Source organism: Amphimedon queenslandica, unplaced genomic scaffold (assembly GCF_000090795.2).
Source record: "Amphimedon queenslandica unplaced genomic scaffold, v1.1 AMPQUscaffold_13520, whole genome shotgun sequence".
In the NCBI taxonomy this organism is placed as follows: Eukaryota; Metazoa; Porifera; class Demospongiae; order Haplosclerida; family Niphatidae; genus Amphimedon; species Amphimedon queenslandica.
This window is the reverse complement of record NW_003546244.1, coordinates 539,131-553,806: the sequence shown is the minus strand read 5'-3', so window position 1 is coordinate 553,806 and position 14,676 is coordinate 539,131. Positions and strand designations below refer to the sequence as shown.

At 38.4% G+C, this 14,676-nt stretch overlaps 4 protein-coding genes across 7 annotated transcripts; 2 read left to right on the top strand and 2 right to left on the bottom strand.

The window, feature by feature from the left end:
- Window positions 1-61: 61 nt before the first annotated feature.
- Window positions 62-4,352, bottom strand: LOC109581390 (uncharacterized). 3 transcript variants are annotated; one of them, XM_019995468.1, is made up of 11 exons: window positions 4,261-4,352; window positions 4,142-4,219; window positions 3,997-4,096; window positions 3,778-3,939; window positions 3,410-3,539; window positions 3,177-3,366; window positions 2,589-3,107; window positions 2,283-2,537; window positions 1,893-1,974; window positions 1,772-1,839; window positions 62-1,719 (listed from the first exon to the last, which is right to left on the bottom strand). In XM_019995468.1, the coding sequence occupies exons 1-11, from the start codon at window positions 4,301-4,303 to the stop codon at window positions 1,691-1,693; spliced, it is 1,656 nt and encodes a 551-aa protein (XP_019851027.1). In that variant the 5' UTR covers window positions 4,304-4,352; the 3' UTR covers window positions 62-1,690. The 3 variants fall into 3 exon arrangements, with proteins under 3 accessions (XP_019851027.1, XP_019851025.1, XP_019851023.1); XM_019995466.1 differs by having other exon boundaries at window positions 62-1,839; window positions 2,283-2,387; window positions 2,439-2,537; XM_019995464.1 differs by having other exon boundaries at window positions 62-1,839.
- Window positions 185-1,603, bottom strand: LOC105312460 (major facilitator superfamily domain-containing protein 1-like). The gene has a single exon (XM_011405129.1). It carries the CDS (start codon window positions 1,601-1,603, stop codon window positions 185-187), a length of 1,419 nt encoding a protein of 472 aa, XP_011403431.1.
- A 29-nt stretch (window positions 4,353-4,381) lies between the features above and the next one.
- Window positions 4,382-11,186, top strand: LOC100637529 (serine/threonine-protein phosphatase 6 regulatory ankyrin repeat subunit A-like). Of its 2 annotated transcripts, none has more exons than XM_011404557.2 (31): window positions 4,382-4,467; window positions 4,778-4,930; window positions 5,200-5,278; window positions 5,445-5,515; window positions 5,810-5,918; window positions 6,000-6,091; window positions 6,174-6,261; window positions 6,319-6,383; window positions 6,533-6,610; window positions 6,660-6,872; window positions 6,934-7,012; window positions 7,064-7,178; window positions 7,224-7,306; window positions 7,369-7,435; window positions 7,510-7,578; window positions 7,624-7,764; window positions 7,807-7,924; window positions 8,312-8,386; window positions 8,442-8,560; window positions 8,633-8,718; window positions 8,765-8,852; window positions 8,900-9,017; window positions 9,079-9,143; window positions 9,657-9,799; window positions 9,855-9,886; window positions 10,100-10,155; window positions 10,204-10,433; window positions 10,547-10,635; window positions 10,699-10,778; window positions 10,839-10,930; window positions 10,977-11,186. In XM_011404557.2, the coding sequence occupies exons 2-31, from the start codon at window positions 4,814-4,816 to the stop codon at window positions 11,090-11,092; spliced, it is 2,973 nt and encodes a 990-aa protein (XP_011402859.2). In that variant the 5' UTR covers window positions 4,382-4,467; window positions 4,778-4,813; the 3' UTR covers window positions 11,093-11,186. The 2 variants fall into 2 exon arrangements, with proteins under 2 accessions (XP_011402859.2, XP_011403428.2); XM_011405126.2 differs by lacking the exon at window positions 4,382-4,467 and adding an exon at window positions 4,505-4,622.
- A 55-nt stretch (window positions 11,187-11,241) lies between these two features.
- On the top strand, window positions 11,242-14,672 carry LOC105312458 (zinc finger protein 91-like). The gene is made up of 4 exons (XM_019994628.1): window positions 11,242-11,501; window positions 11,551-13,166; window positions 13,240-13,519; window positions 13,568-14,672. Exons 1-4 carry the CDS (start codon window positions 11,255-11,257, stop codon window positions 14,539-14,541), a joined length of 3,117 nt encoding a protein of 1,038 aa, XP_019850187.1. The 5' UTR covers window positions 11,242-11,254; the 3' UTR covers window positions 14,542-14,672.
- Window positions 14,673-14,676: the final 4 nt, after the last annotated feature.

Here is a 14,676-nt window from a genome sequence, read left to right as displayed (position 1 = left end):
TAGTAATATACAATAGTACTATGCAGAAGCCTTATGTCTGCTGCCTACATGTTTCATAGAATTTTGTACTTAATGTTTTTTATCATAGATTGGTTATAATAATAATTATCACGATGTCAAAAATAATTATAAACTAAACACAATTATCAAAATGTACACAACACAAAAAAATTCCATAAAAATTCTACATTTCTTTTGCCTCCTTTTCTAAATGCCTTGCTTCACAGCCAGACATTAATAATTTGCTCTTTCCACTGAGTGCCACGCGAATTATTAGTATCACCAAAAGACATATGCCTACTCCTTGGGAAGCAATAAAGAAGGCTTCCATCAGAAAATAACCTCTGTTGTCAATGATGTATGCAATTATGATATCGACAATGGAGTATCCCAAGTTTAACAATGAAATCATTAGACCAAAGGCAGTTGCCAATTTGTCATGATCTACAACTAAAGAAACTGAGGGATACACGGTTGTGTGGAACAAGACATATGCTATGGCAAGAAAAGGGGAAATGAGGAATGGAAAGTAAGAATAACCGCCAGAAAGAGCTAAAATCCCATGCATTGTTATAGCTAGCGTGTTGCCAACAAGACCCCAGAGCAAAGGAAAACCGACAAAACCAACGACTAATCCTATCAAAGGGCCAATAATGGTAACCAAGTAAATCAGCATGTTGGCAATGTTTGCCTCGTTAGTGCTCAAACCAAACTTGTTACTATAAAAGAGCTGCCCGATAGTAACAAGTGGATAGTAGGCAGAATAATAAAATGCACAAGTGAATGCAATTAGCCAGTAGTTGAGATGGAAGGATTTCAAGTCTTTCAAGGAAAAGGATCTCTTCTTTTTGTTTGTTAGTTGTCTTTCAATGATGCATCTCTCTGCTCTCTTGTCCATTAGGAAGATAACACCGCCAAAGATTATACCAAGAAGAGAGAGAGACATATCAATTAGGAAGACATAGCCAAGACGATGAGTATTGTCACCAACTGATCTAAGGGAATTGTACAGTGGCTCATTGGCATACAGGGAAGAAGCACCGCCCAAACGATTAGACATGGCAATGATAGCAAACACAAAGCTGAGCTCACGTCCACCTCCAAACCAAAGGGAAGTGAGAGCATCACAGACAAACAGAGTAACCTCTCCACCTAGGCCCATAAAGAGACGACCGAGTAGCAACAACCAATAGGTATTGGTCGTGAGTCCAAGGACTATTATCCCTTGACCAACGTTTGTGGCTACAATAAATATAAGGAGGCCTAGTCTTAGGCCAAGGAATTTATCCACGATAAACCCGCCAACACAAGCGGCTACAACTACAGACCAAGAGTAGACGGAGTATATGAGGTTGTAACTGGTAGTATCCAGGTTCATTACTTCAATGATGACTCCCTCGAGGCTCCCAGGAATATCGTACAGGTAGTTACAGCCAAAGCGTATAAAACAGATGAGGAATAGGATCATGTAGCGGTAGGGCCACTTGTAGGGGTTGGAGAGGTAACTAAAAATGCCGCAGGAGGAGCTTCTGAAGGTAAGAACGTCGTGTAAATGCTGTTTTTCTTGCAAATGACACTCTTGGTCGCCATCATTGAGGTTCATTATTAGATTGATAATTAAATTTTAAGCTCATAAATAATTAATTATATGTCATGAATACAATTATTATTAATTTGATGAATTAGGTGTTTATGGATTTGGAAATTGGGACATTAATTCTGTTAATAAAAAATGAATTAGTTATAAAGAAAAAGCTTAGAAATATATAACCTTCAATCTGTATCATTTCCTCCATTGCTAGCTTTTCATAATCAACAATATCTTCAGAGTTTGACAAGCTATAAGTAACAACACATGAGAGCTATAATCAAGAATTTTCCACAGAATCTACTTGTTAGATCCATCAAATTGAGACATCATCTGCTCAATCGCAAGCAAATTACGCTCTGCATCTTCCTGTAAATCCTGTAAGCCTATACCAGCAAGAGTATCTAATATCATTATTGTACCGGCTCTTGTAACTATTAGAAACTACATGTACATGTACATATATATAAGCATGATGAATTTAGTAATGCAATAGCTTATACTTTTAAGACTGGTTCACAGTTGATGTAATGGTCAGAAGTGCATGGACAATTTGACATTTTGCAATAACGTTTCGCTTTCAAAGTTGACACAAAATAATTGACCAAATTTTGATTCTGCATTGAATTTTATGGAAAATGTAAACCAGCCTGAGCCTTTAGTGTACAGATAGTACATGAGCTTATTGACTTACAGATACACTCTGGGACAGTTTGATCTCCTGCTGAATCAATGACAGGTATTTGATTAGTTTCAGGTGAAGAAAAGAGAGGGGGAGAGAAAAAAGGAGGAACCAATTCTATTTTGAAGTCATTATTTTCATTAAAAATTACAAAAAATAAATGCACACCTTTATTACATACAGGAGCTGTAGCATTTTTGTTTAAAGAAGGCACATTCTGCAATCCTAGGGCAACATTATTATCATCTTCATATTTTTTCGCATATTCTACAAATTCGTTAGTTCTATATCAAAGCATCATATTATTTTTATTGATACCTGGTGTCTGGGTTAGACACTTTGACTGCGTCTGAGGTTCAAAATACTGAAGTATTGAGGTGGATGTAGAAACCTCCTTCTTCTTTTTTCTAGGTCTAGTAATACGAGTCTTAGTGGATACCACATTCCTTGATGAGGTTAAAGCAACAGCAGAGGATGGCTGTAATGGCTGTTTGCTAGCATTACATTTAACTCTAGCGTTTACCATTGCTGCATCTTTAGTAATCAATTGAGTTGATGCATTACTCGTCTTAGCATTTGTGCCTTTTGCATCGCTCTTTAGTACCTGAGGTGCAGTGTCAATTTTAAGTTGCTTCTTAATCTTTGATGGATCGGTAGCAATGCTTTGAAGAAGAAAGCTGCTTAGTAAAGGCTGAACTTTCAATAAATCTAGGACTTGAGACAAAGGGGCAAGACCAGAAGATGAGGACTGTTGTGAAGGTGGATGACCTTTATTCTTTCCTTTTTGTGACAGCTGTGATTTCGTATTTAACTTTTCTGTTTGCTTCCTGGCTTTACCTAAAAACAAAGCATACATTACGTGTATTACTCAATATGTATGTTTCTAGAGTAGCCTACAACACATACAGTTTGACTTGTCCAATTTCTCCTTCTGTGCAATTGTGTACTGACAAGTTCCAAGTCTTTCTTCATTGGATAAACTTGTCATAGTATCAGCTTCACTAATCGCATACTGGATCCTCTTATCATGTCTGAAATTATGTCGTGGACATGTTTTACTACCACCAATGATACAATTTTCTTCATATGGCACAACCTTAAAAATATAATCATTTGAGGTTTTTCAGTGCATGGTCTACCATTTCTTGTGGAAGCCAACAGTGAGATCTAGTCCTACCTAAGAACTCAACATGATAAAGGAGACCAACATCTTCTTCTGAAACGTAAGTGTTTGAGCACCAAGGATCACGAGTAATGATTGATGGCCAACTAAATAAAGGATTAGAAGAAATTCTTACAATAATAGCATACTAAATATAAGTGAAACAAATAGTATTTTCAAATATTTGAATACACATAATATTCAAATGCATTCATTTCATACATTTTATTATAAAAAATACTTCCTTTTTTTGAGAGGCTACTTGGAATATGAAACAAGTATTCAATAGTTGCACAATTTGTTCCAGCTCTAAGCCCCTAATGAAGCTAATATTAGCTAACTCACGGTGGGTATGCACTCAACTTTGCCCAGACCAGTTCACCTGGTACAAATCCGTCATACAACCAGCCAGTCTTTGGCGAACTGCATCCCTCCTCAGGCTGGTCACATGACTGAAAGGAGACATCAGGATTCATGCTACAATACCACATCTCACCAACCGTAGCACTAAGAGCATATAAATTAACGATGATTAATTAATAATAATAACAATAATTAAAATACTTTTTATCTATTTTTCTCCATTTTTGACAATTATCACATTGAACCCATATAAATATTTCCTGATGCTGTTGATTGTCTTTGCAAGACTTCTCCTCATCACCTAATATAACAAAGGACCGTTAATTACAATTAATATTCAGAGTACCTCCTGAGTCTGTCTGTAATGCAATCTTTGCCTCCTTCTTCTTAGAACAAAAGAGTGGAGAAGGAGGAGCAAGACCAGCTACAAATAACAATAAAATAAGCACTAAGAGCTAGAATAACCTCTCTTTCTCCCTGATCTAGTCAGAACTGCTTGATTGGCCATGACCAGGAGACCCACGTGGTGTCACGTTGGAATTCCCGCCCAATGGTCGTCCAAAAGTTATAACTGACGACGCCTTTTGCATAAACTGACCTCGCCTCTATTACAATGTCCCTCACTTCCTCCCTCATTTTTTGACCTTACCCCTTCTTTTCTCTCTCACCAGGGTGAGTTCCCTTATTTAGGAAGCTAGCTTTTACTAGCCTAAACAAAGTGTTAGCCCTACCTACCCCTAGCACTATTGTCACGAGCCTTTAGCCCCTTTTCTCTACCTCACTGCTTCTACTGAGTTTCCGCCATGTCTGAAGAGGATAATCATGAGGTCTAGTTGCAAACTTGGCCCATAGATATGGACCTTGGCCCAACAATTGTTTTAGGATAATTTAATATAAGTCTAATTAGAATTGATGCTATTATTGAGAAACTAGGCCCAATAATTGTAGTATTGGTTGATTTTGATTATTACATTCTCTTTAGGATTTTGGGGCCCAGCTTCGATTACATCTCACCAAAATGATGTCCCTAGGGTCTCCAAAGATATACGACCTCCCAATAATCCAAGCAATATTTGAGGGAAATGTCATTCAGTTGACTGAGCTAATCACACAAAGGGAGGAAGTGAATGCTGTGGTGAGACATTACATGTACATGTACATGTAATGGGAGTCATACGTTTAAAGGGGCAATACAGTATTTATGCATGTATATGTTTTATGCATTGAGTTGTAATGGTAGGGTTTTATATGATTAAGCTTTCATCGTTATCATTTGTTAAAAATGGATGATTATTTTAGTACATGGCCTACATATGTACATGTGCATGTTTACTTTTCAATGATCAAATGGAAACATGTACGTGTATATGTATTATGAAATTACTTTATGACTTTTTAATGCAGGACCATGATAAAAGGACTCCTATGCATGCAGCTGCTTATGTTGGAGATACTGAGAGCATCAATGCACTCATACAAGCTGGTATGTTTGAGAGACAGACAGACCATTTGTTGACATAACAGTGTTAATCCCATTAGTCAATCATCCATTACATTATTCACAACACATAAACCCCTCATTATGACTTTGTATAATTATTCTATTATGCACGATTCATCGTTTCTCTCTCTCTCTCTCCCTCCCATAGGTGGTAAAGTGAATGTAAAGGATTCTAACTGGCTTACTCCATTGCACTATGCAGCTGCTCGTGGACATGATGTATGTTACTAATAGCTAGTACTGCAGGGTGTTTCATCAAAAATGGCTTGGAGAGAATTTTCCATTTTTATAATTTTATCCGATGCATATACATGTCCTTATGCTGTGTATCAAGTTTGAGCTGGTTCCAATCAAAATTGGATTTTTTAATGAATTTTTAAAGTTGCTCAAAAATTCAACTAAAGATCATGTACATGTACTATGCCATCCAAAATTTTTTAGACCATTTTTTTGTTTCTGTACATGTTCTTATGTTCTCTTATGCATACATTGATCCTCATTCTCTGCTGATAGGCTGCTGTTAGAGAATTGATCAAGAACCAAGCTGAACTGATGGCTAGAGAAAAGAACTGGATGACTCCTTTACACTTGGCAGCTCACAATAATCACATAGCCTCAGCCGGTAATAAAAAGCAACAAAAGAATGTCTCTTTATCCTTTCTCTCTCTCTCTTTCTCCCTTTTATACTTTACATTATATATAGAGGCTATTATTGCTCACTTGGTTAATGTTGACATTGCTGATAGAACTGGCAAGACTAGTCTTCATCATGCCTGTTACAATGGCCACGCTGAGGTAACCCATACACACACACACACACACACACACACACACACACACACACACACACACTTGATTCTTCCCTCCATTATTATAGATGGTATCTCTTTTGCTGGTCAAAGGTGCCAGTGTGAGGGCACTCGATAAAAAAGATCGCTCTCCACTGCATTTGGCTTCTTACATGGGTTAGACACTCATCCCTCTCTCCCTCTCTCTTCTATTATTCTGTTTTACTCCTTTAGGCCATCAGGATTGCATTAATAGTATTGTAGGCTGTGGTGGGGACATTAACAGTAAAGACAAGAAGGTATTGTGCAATTTACACATACACATGTCTCATTCTATGTCTCAGATTGTATTGTTCATATATTAGATAATAGAGATACTAATTGTTTATTTTAACACTTTGTGAATGTAAAAGCTGCTATGAGTAACTCTTTCCCTTTCTCTTACTAGCAATATACTCCGTTACACGCTGCAGCTGCTGGTGGTCAGGTCCATGCTGTCAAGATGCTTTTGGAGCTGGATGCTGATGTATTGTCAAATAGTTTTAATTGCTTTTACCTTTCCCTGTCTTTCTAAGGTTGATGTTACTAATTCTCATGGCTGCACTCCTCTCCATGTTGCTTGTAATAATGGTCAAGATGTTGTTGTCGATGTCCTCTTACAGCACAAGGCCACCATTAATCAGCTTAACATTCATGGGCAGACCCCATTGCATTATGCTGCATGGTCACATCACGGTGCTCTCTGCATGGAACTGCTTGTTAAAGCAGGTGCTGATCCTAATGTCAAGGTATTGAAATTTAGCCACTAGCTGGGTTGATGGGTGTGGTTGTTATTTGTCCTATTTTAAGGATATAAATGGACGTACTGCTCTCCATATGACATCAGTTCACGGATTTTATCTTCGCACTGAGACACTTATTAATCACGGTACATGTATCTTGTGTTCCTCAATCTCTCATTCTCTCTCTCTCTCTCCAGGTGCTCGTGTAGATGTTGAAGATAAAGAGGGTAACACGTCCCTCCATATTGCTGCTCGTCATGGCCACGCCTCTGTTGTGAAGAAACTGATATCTTATGGAGCCAATAAGAACAAGTGAGCTATTACTAGGTAATGTGACTCTCATGTCATTGTGTGTAGGCGTGGAGCAGGGGGCATGCTTCCAGTTCATATGGCCTGTCTCAGTGGTTACTCTGATTGTATTGATAACTTAATTACATCTGGTTAGTAGTACATGTATTTTACCTGTAAATTTCTACACGTGATGTGTGTATATCTGCTGCAGATTCAGAAATTGCTACGGAGTTAGATACTGATAAGAGGACTTGTCTTCATGCAGCTGCTTGTGGAGGGTATGTCATAATAATAATAATGATATTTTAATGCATACTCTCTCACACACTCTCTCTCTCTCTCTCTCTCTCAGTAACATTGAATGTGTTGATATGATGATTAATGAAGGCTGTCAAATTAATGCCAGAGACAAACTTGGAAGGTAAGTCATAAACTTATTCATTCTTCTCATTCCTCTCCTTCCCAGGACTCCAATACATTATGCTGCTGCCTGTGCTCAGTATCAATGTGTCCTCTCTCTTGTTGCCAATGGAGCTAACTTGACTCTTGTTGATAACTTTAAGAGGACTCCACTTCACTATGCAGCTGCTTCTGATACTGATGGAAAGTAAATTATGTTCTTTTCTAATAATTACTTCTTTTCCTTTAGCTGTGTTGCGCATATGTTGAGGAGTTTTCCTGGTGGTACTCCATTCACTACTGACAGTAAAGGGTTTACCCTACTCCATTATGCTGCCTGTAATGGACACAGACTTGCTGTGAATATGGTAAAGGCAGAGATAGAGTGTGTGTGAGATGGAATATACAGTGATTTTCCTTAAACTTGCATGATAGTCAAGTAGAAATGTGTTATGAACATGCTCTGTTGTGGTCAGTATTAAGTAGGTGCATCCATTTTATTCCTGACCACAACAGAGCATGTGCATGACACATTTCTGCTTGCCTATCATGCAAGTTTAAGGAAAATCACTGTACATGTATTTACATGCTTTTTCAACAGTTGATTTTATGTAAACATGTACATGTAGATGCAGATGCCTTTATGCCATGTAGAAAGTTTCAGCTACATGTTAATGATGTACAAATACAATTATTACTTATTGCATTTTAGAAAAAATTATATTCTATTGTAATGTACCATTTTTTATTCTCAGGCAATTGATTATGCTCCTGGTGACATATCCGCCATTACTACAGGAGAGACCAAGACCACACCCATTCACCTTGCTGTAAGTAATTAATTGAGTGGATGTCATTTATATAAGTGTGTGTATGCATTATTAGGCATATAATGGGCACTTTGAAGTTCTACAGGAATTGGTTTATAAGTTTCAAGTGTTTCTTGACCATAAGGACGACAAGGGACGTACCCCACTTGACCTAGCTGCCTTCCGTGGTCACAAGTCAGTCATAAAAAATTCCCCTATTATTATGAATTATTAATATTATTATTATTATTATTACTGTATTTTTAGGGAAATTGTAGATTATTTGCTTGGTAATGGTGCATCTTTGATTGTACATGATTTAGTTACTAAAAGGACTCCGTTACATGCCGCCGGTATACTTATGATCATTTGTGTATTTATAAACTCCTTGTCTTGCAGCCAGTAATGGCCATGTTGAGTGTGTCCAGATGATGCTTCGCTATCTCAGTAAAGGATCTCAAATTGATGTGGTTGATAATCAAGGAAGGTATTGAATGATGATTATAGAATTAGTGTCTTCTATTCTGTTTGTAGGACTCCACTAATGCTTGCAGTTACTAATGGTCATGTGCCTGTTGTTCAAGTCCTTGTTGAGCAAGGAGCCCAGTTAGATTATACTGACAAGTATTTGTGCACTGCTCTTCATCGTGCTGTGAGTTAGGGATAATGCTACATACAAAGGGTTTTACCCTCTCTCTCTTTGCCTTCCTTAGGTTGCTTGTGGTTTTGAGGACTGTGTTGAGACCTTGTTAAATGCACAGGCAGATTCATCAGCAAGGTCAGTAGCCATTACTAGCCAATGCATCCATTGGTAACATTAGTTCACTCAGAATGTTGCATACTTTATGTATTATAGTAGAATATCTCATGCCATAGAATCAGAAAGGTGCTGGCAACTTACATGTAGTTTTTAGTTGAAAAAGGGCAAGCTACTCTACCAGTTTAAGGGCCTTAGTGAAAAAGTCTTGTTTGTTTGTGCAGATACATGTACATGTACTTGTACATCAAGACATGGTCAGGCTGGAGCCCTTAAAATTTGTTTTGCTAAATTGATGAGCTGTAAGCTTATCGTAGTTCTAGCTTGTCCTTGATAATGTTAACAAGCTGTCAAAGAAACTTGTCTCCTCCTAAAGATGTATATGCCTCTTTCCAATAAGTATACCAGAAATTATATTATTTGTGTTAATTTAAACCTCAATAAGCACAAGTCACACATTTTATTATAGCCCATTAATGCCCTAACCTAGCACAGTTGATATTTTTCTCTGTTTAAACTGTTTTTTGTGAACAGGGACCAATTTGGGAGGACACCTGTACATTTTGCAGCTGCTTGTGGTCATGTCACAATACTTGACTGTCTCTTGAATTCTGGTGGCTCTCCCATAGCTGTAGACAACAGTGGATATACTCCTATCCACTGGGCAGCTTACAATGGTAATGGAGCTAGTATATTTATTTGTATTTTTAGAATGTTTTTGTTCTTTTGTAGGTCATGAAAAGTGTTTGGAAAGTTTAGTTGAGGTATGTCAACTTGTGAAAGGAGCAGCGAATGTGATAGGTCTAACCATAGATATAGATATGTGATAGGTCTAACCATAGATGTAGTCTATGATACATGTTTTTATACATGTATTATAGACTACATTAGGTTACCTTAATCTTAGGTTATCTAGTCTATAATATTTATGGTTAAAGGGTTGGCGAGAATGTGTTTATTTCTGTTTCTCTCTTTAGAAAAGTGGTACTGATATGATAACTGGCAACAACTTTACTCCTCTTCACTGTGCCATGTACGTTGTACATTTAAAATTTATGTTTTGATAATACTCCTCCACTAGTATTAATGATAATGATTCTTGTGCTGATCTTCTCCTTGAGAGGATGAAGAGGGAAACCATTGACACTCAAGACAGCAAGGGCCGCACTGCAGTGCATGCTGCTGCATTCAACAATCACGTTGAATGCATGCAGCTCCTCCTCAAATATGGTGCCCAAGTTAGTGTATCGGATAGTAATGGACGCACTCCGGTAATGGTGGCAGCCAATGCGGGTCATTCCAGTGTATTGGGTAAGTGAGTTTGTGTGTACATGTACTTGTATGTCATTTTTGTTGAATTGTTTACTCTGTCTTCAAACACATTCAGTGTCTCTGGTGCATTTATTGTTAAAATTTGTTTCTAGATCTTTTGATGGGTCTTCCTTCTGAGAAGTTATCCGTTGACTCTGTTGATCAGCAGAATAATTCTGCCTTACATCTTGCTTGTTTAAAGGTGGGTCCATGTGTACATTGCAGTTGCTTTAATGTGAGCTGTGGGTGTTGTGTTTGGTTCCAGGGACACGAGGAGTGTGCTTTGGCTGTTTTGGAAAAGTGTTCTAATGATCTAATCAAGAAAGCCAACAATAGCTCTAAAACGTAATAACACTTAGCAGGGAGAGAAAGAGGAAGATGTTCATGTCTATTTATATTTTGTAGTGCACTTCATATTGCTGCCAAGTCTGGTCTTACCAGAGTAGTAAAGGAATTAATACAGAGAGGGACTGATCTTTATGCACGTGACTCAGATGGTAATGGTTGTACATGCTCTTCTTCTATACAATTTGTTCTCTATAGATTATACTCCGGCACTTTGTTGTGCTCCTAATCCAGCAGTTGCCAATTGCCTGGAGCTTATTTTACAGGCAATGCTTGAACAGAAAGTGCCTTTGTCTTCTGATTCTGGCCAATGAGATAATGTGACACTGGAGAGGCATCTTATTATTATTAGAATCATACACTAACACTTGTACTTAATTTTTGATTGGAGTAGACTCTTAAATTTAACTTGTGGTCAATAGTCATTCAATCACGTCACCACGTGGCACGTGTTTACTACATTTTAAAGAAGTGTCATGGCCGCTGTGTCCTTGCTCCCTCTTTCTGCCGCTTCTGGCATCCCGTCTTGTCTCCCCACGGAGCAGTACGAGGAACTATACGGCGCGGATATTATAATTGGAAGCCTGGGGAACACCCAAGATATGCCTTTGGAAGACACATCACTTGAGACTGAAAGAGCTGAAGTTTTCTTGACAGTCTCAACAGAGGGTCAAGAAACAGCTGGTACTTCACGTGTTGCCTCTATCGAGTCTCAGGTGTCAGGTATTGACACTGAAATTTATATTACAGTATTTTAAGCTTAGTTATTTAGGCATTAAAGAAGATCAACACATTTGTGCCACATGCATGGCTGCGTTCAACAAGCCTTACATATTGAAGTATCACTTGCAAACCCATATTAAACAGTTTCCATATGTCTGTCGTATCTGCCAAAGTGGGCGTTCTAGAGGTGAGCAGTTAAGTAGGCACTGCAGGAAGGAGCATCCGAGCTACAAAAATTGCAAACGTTGCTGGCAGAGTTTTCCTGAAGCCAAGTTCCCCGACCATGTCTGTATTGAAAAACGCCCATATGTTTGTCAGAACTGTGGTTCTGGTTTTGGGCGACTATCTAGTTTAAATGATCATAGCAAATCTTGCAATGATTATTCTTCTTGCAGCACGTCACTCAGAGAGTACCATTATGAGTTCAAAGGATCTTACAATTGCCGTACTTGCAAAGTCAATTTTTCACATTTAGGTCAACTAATTAAGCATAAGATTAAGAACCATAAGTCATTTGCTCCTAGCAATAGTTCGCGATGTACTGATGTGCATCCTAAAGGAAAGTATGTTTATTATGACATTGAAAAAAGTCAGCGTTGTAGTATTCTTCCCTTGCCAATGCCATATTCTTGTAGATTTTGCAAGAAGGCTTTTCAGTTTGATAAGGAACTGCAAGAACACCTGAGCAGTAAACATCCCTTTCGAATGGTCTCTGGTCGTTACCCTTACAAGTGCAGTACTTGTGGTGCCTATTGCGTGACAGAAAAGCACCTTAAAAATCACAAAGCCACCTGTGCATCTAAGAAACATCAAAGGCCTAGGACAATGTGCAAAAAGTGTGGTCTAGTATTGAACTGCAGTTCACTTAAAAGGCACATGAAGGTGCATGATAAGAGAGAAGCAGAACATTCTTCTTTTTCACCTCAGGAAAAGCATGCCAGTGCCAGTGATTCTGTGGATGTTATTGATGGCACTAGTTCTGCTGCTGAATCTTTACAGACTTCAGCACCGGCAGAGACTCAAAATGATAATGTGCACAGTGAGATGTATAAGTGTGGGCATTGTGATGCTAAGTATCCTACCCTAGATGAAGTTAGTATTCACTCAAGAGCATGTCATACAAATAAAGCTACTATGGCTATTACTGGTATACGAAAGCAATCAAGAAAAACACAGGAATGCAAGATGTGTCGTTTATCTTTCTCAGACATTTCCGATTTTCGCAGTCACATGCAAGAGATTCATGATTATAAGGAATGCATGTTTTGTCAGAGGGTGTTTTCTACCACTTATACAAGAAATAGGCACATTAGAAAGTTTCACAGCGAGACCTTGGAAACTAAAAGCAGCACCAAAATTGCCAGGATTGAACCTGCTAGCTCAGACGAAGGGCAACCAGTTAGCATTCCTGATACTTCTGCTGATGCTAGCTCTGAATTAGAAAGTTCATTGTCAACCAGTCAATCTGGAAGTGATGTTCAACCGTCCACTCAAATGATAAATGAAGTGGCACCGGAACTTACCAACAATTGTTTGGTTGATGCTACCACAAAAACCTCTTCTGCTGATAGGAGGGTTTTTGAATGTGACCAGTGTGGCAAGGTGTACAAGTATTACATCTATCTCGTCAAGCACTTTACAAAGCATCACCCTCTCAATTCTCTCTAGGATTCTTTATGTCACTGACTTGTAGCTAGTTCAGTTGAAATCATTTACTCTCAACTTATGAATAAAGTAGTGTTGTGTTATAAATAATATTGTGTTATACATGACAGTGTTATACATGCACATCTCATTCAGGATAGTGTTATCCTTATTAATGTATTTATCCACAGTTTCAATTAATTATAAGGGGCGTGTGTGCCAACCACGTGTACGTGTGCCAATAAATAAGATGGCTTCAAGCAAAAGAGCAAGGGTTGAGGAGGAGCCTGCTCCTTCTACAACTAAAGTGATCAAGATTGATCTGGCTGGGTTTGTATCAATGCCTATTACTCTAAAAGATATTTCACAATCAGGTTAGCACAAAGAAGCATAGTAATAACGTTAAATCAGCTTTGTTTTAGGTAAATTTGTTTTTATATGTGGAGTGTGTTCAGAGACATTTCATAAACGGTATCTCCTCTTGTATCACTTACGATTACACCTCAAGCAGTTCCCGTACACATGTTTGTTGTGTGGGTGTGGCTTTGAAATGCTAAGCTCTCTGTCATTCCACCAGACACGTAGCCACTCGTCTAATATACACTGTCGGCGTTGTGGACAGAGTTTTCCGGATTTGAGTTCTCACAAATGCATCGAAATAAAACCGTTTGTGTGTGAGGGGTGTGGAGAGGGATTCTCGCGATTTGAGTGTCTCGTCAGACACAGCGAGGATTGTACCGATTACTCCTTTTACTCATCGCACCTCAGAGAATATCAGTATCACTATAAAGGTCAGTACTCGTGTCATACTTGTTCTGTGGAGTTCTCACTTTTGTCTGATTTAATACGTCATCGAATGAGAGTGCATATCCAGTCATCTGTTTCCGCTTCTTCAAATTGTACAAAGTCTGTCAGCTCTCCATCATCCCTTATGTCCCTTCAAAGTTTTTCATCGCTTACAGAACCCCGATCATTTACTAAAAGACCTGTTATTTGTTTAGAAAGAGTTCCGATGCTTTTGAGGAGGAAAAAGCTAAAAGAGGATTGTGACGTTAAGCAGAAGTATCTAGGAAGAGAAGAGGCAAGCTCTAGAGGCTTGAAAATAGCAGAGGAAATTATGAGTCAGGATAAAGCACTAAGCGAGTGCTCTACGGAGGAAAATGATTTTGAAATATCAAAGTCTTACGGAGGTAGCAGCTCTATAAAAGCAAACCTTAGGAGAAGAGTCACTGCTAACAGCATCAGGGAAAGAAGGTATAGCCAGAGGCTACAGAAGAAGGACGATAAGTGCAAGTGCAGGTACTGCAAGTTCATGCTGCCCAACCTTGTCGTCCATAAATCTACTAAACACACTAGGCGCAAGGCTCATGTTGATGATCAAGAATATTGTATATAGTCCCTTCTTTATCAAATTATTAGTTTATGTCCTACAGGTGGGTGTGTGTAACAGAGACAATTTTTCATTTAAGTGTAGTGGGTTATTTTTGTAATCACTCAAATCGTCAGTTTCTCAAAAAAATTTTTTACGCCC

Bases quoted from the DNA above. Each gene is read 5' to 3' on its own strand.
- LOC105312460 (XM_011405129.1), bottom strand. From the start codon at position 1,603: ATGAACCTCAATGATGGCGACCAAGAGTGTCATTTGCAAGAAAAACAG.
- LOC109581390 (XM_019995464.1), bottom strand. From the start codon at position 4,303: ATGGCCAATCAAGCAGTTCTGACTAGATCAGGGAGAAAGAGAG. The intron at 3,940-3,996 runs GTATTTTAATTA...ATATGCTCTTAG, and splicing joins TGGAGAAAAATAGATAAAAA to TGCTACGGTTGGTGAGATGT. The intron at 3,367-3,409 runs GTAGACCATGCA...TATATTTTTAAG, and splicing joins GTTGGCTTCCACAAGAAATG to GTTGTGCCATATGAAGAAAA.
- LOC100637529 (XM_011405126.2), top strand. From the start codon at position 4,599: ATGTCTGAAGAGGATAATCATGAG. The intron at 5,516-5,809 runs GTATGTTACTAA...CTCTGCTGATAG, and splicing joins CAGCTGCTCGTGGACATGAT to GCTGCTGTTAGAGAATTGAT. The intron at 8,561-8,632 runs GTCAGTCATAAA...CTGTATTTTTAG, and splicing joins GCTGCCTTCCGTGGTCACAA to GGAAATTGTAGATTATTTGC.
- LOC105312458 (XM_019994628.1), top strand. From the start codon at position 11,255: ATGGCCGCTGTGTCCTTGCTCCCTCTTTCTGCCGCTTCTGGCATCCCG. The intron at 13,167-13,239 runs TAGGATTCTTTA...TGAATAAAGTAG, and splicing joins ATCACCCTCTCAATTCTCTC to TGTTGTGTTATAAATAATAT. The intron at 13,520-13,567 runs GTTAGCACAAAG...GCTTTGTTTTAG, and splicing joins AAAAGATATTTCACAATCAG to GTAAATTTGTTTTTATATGT.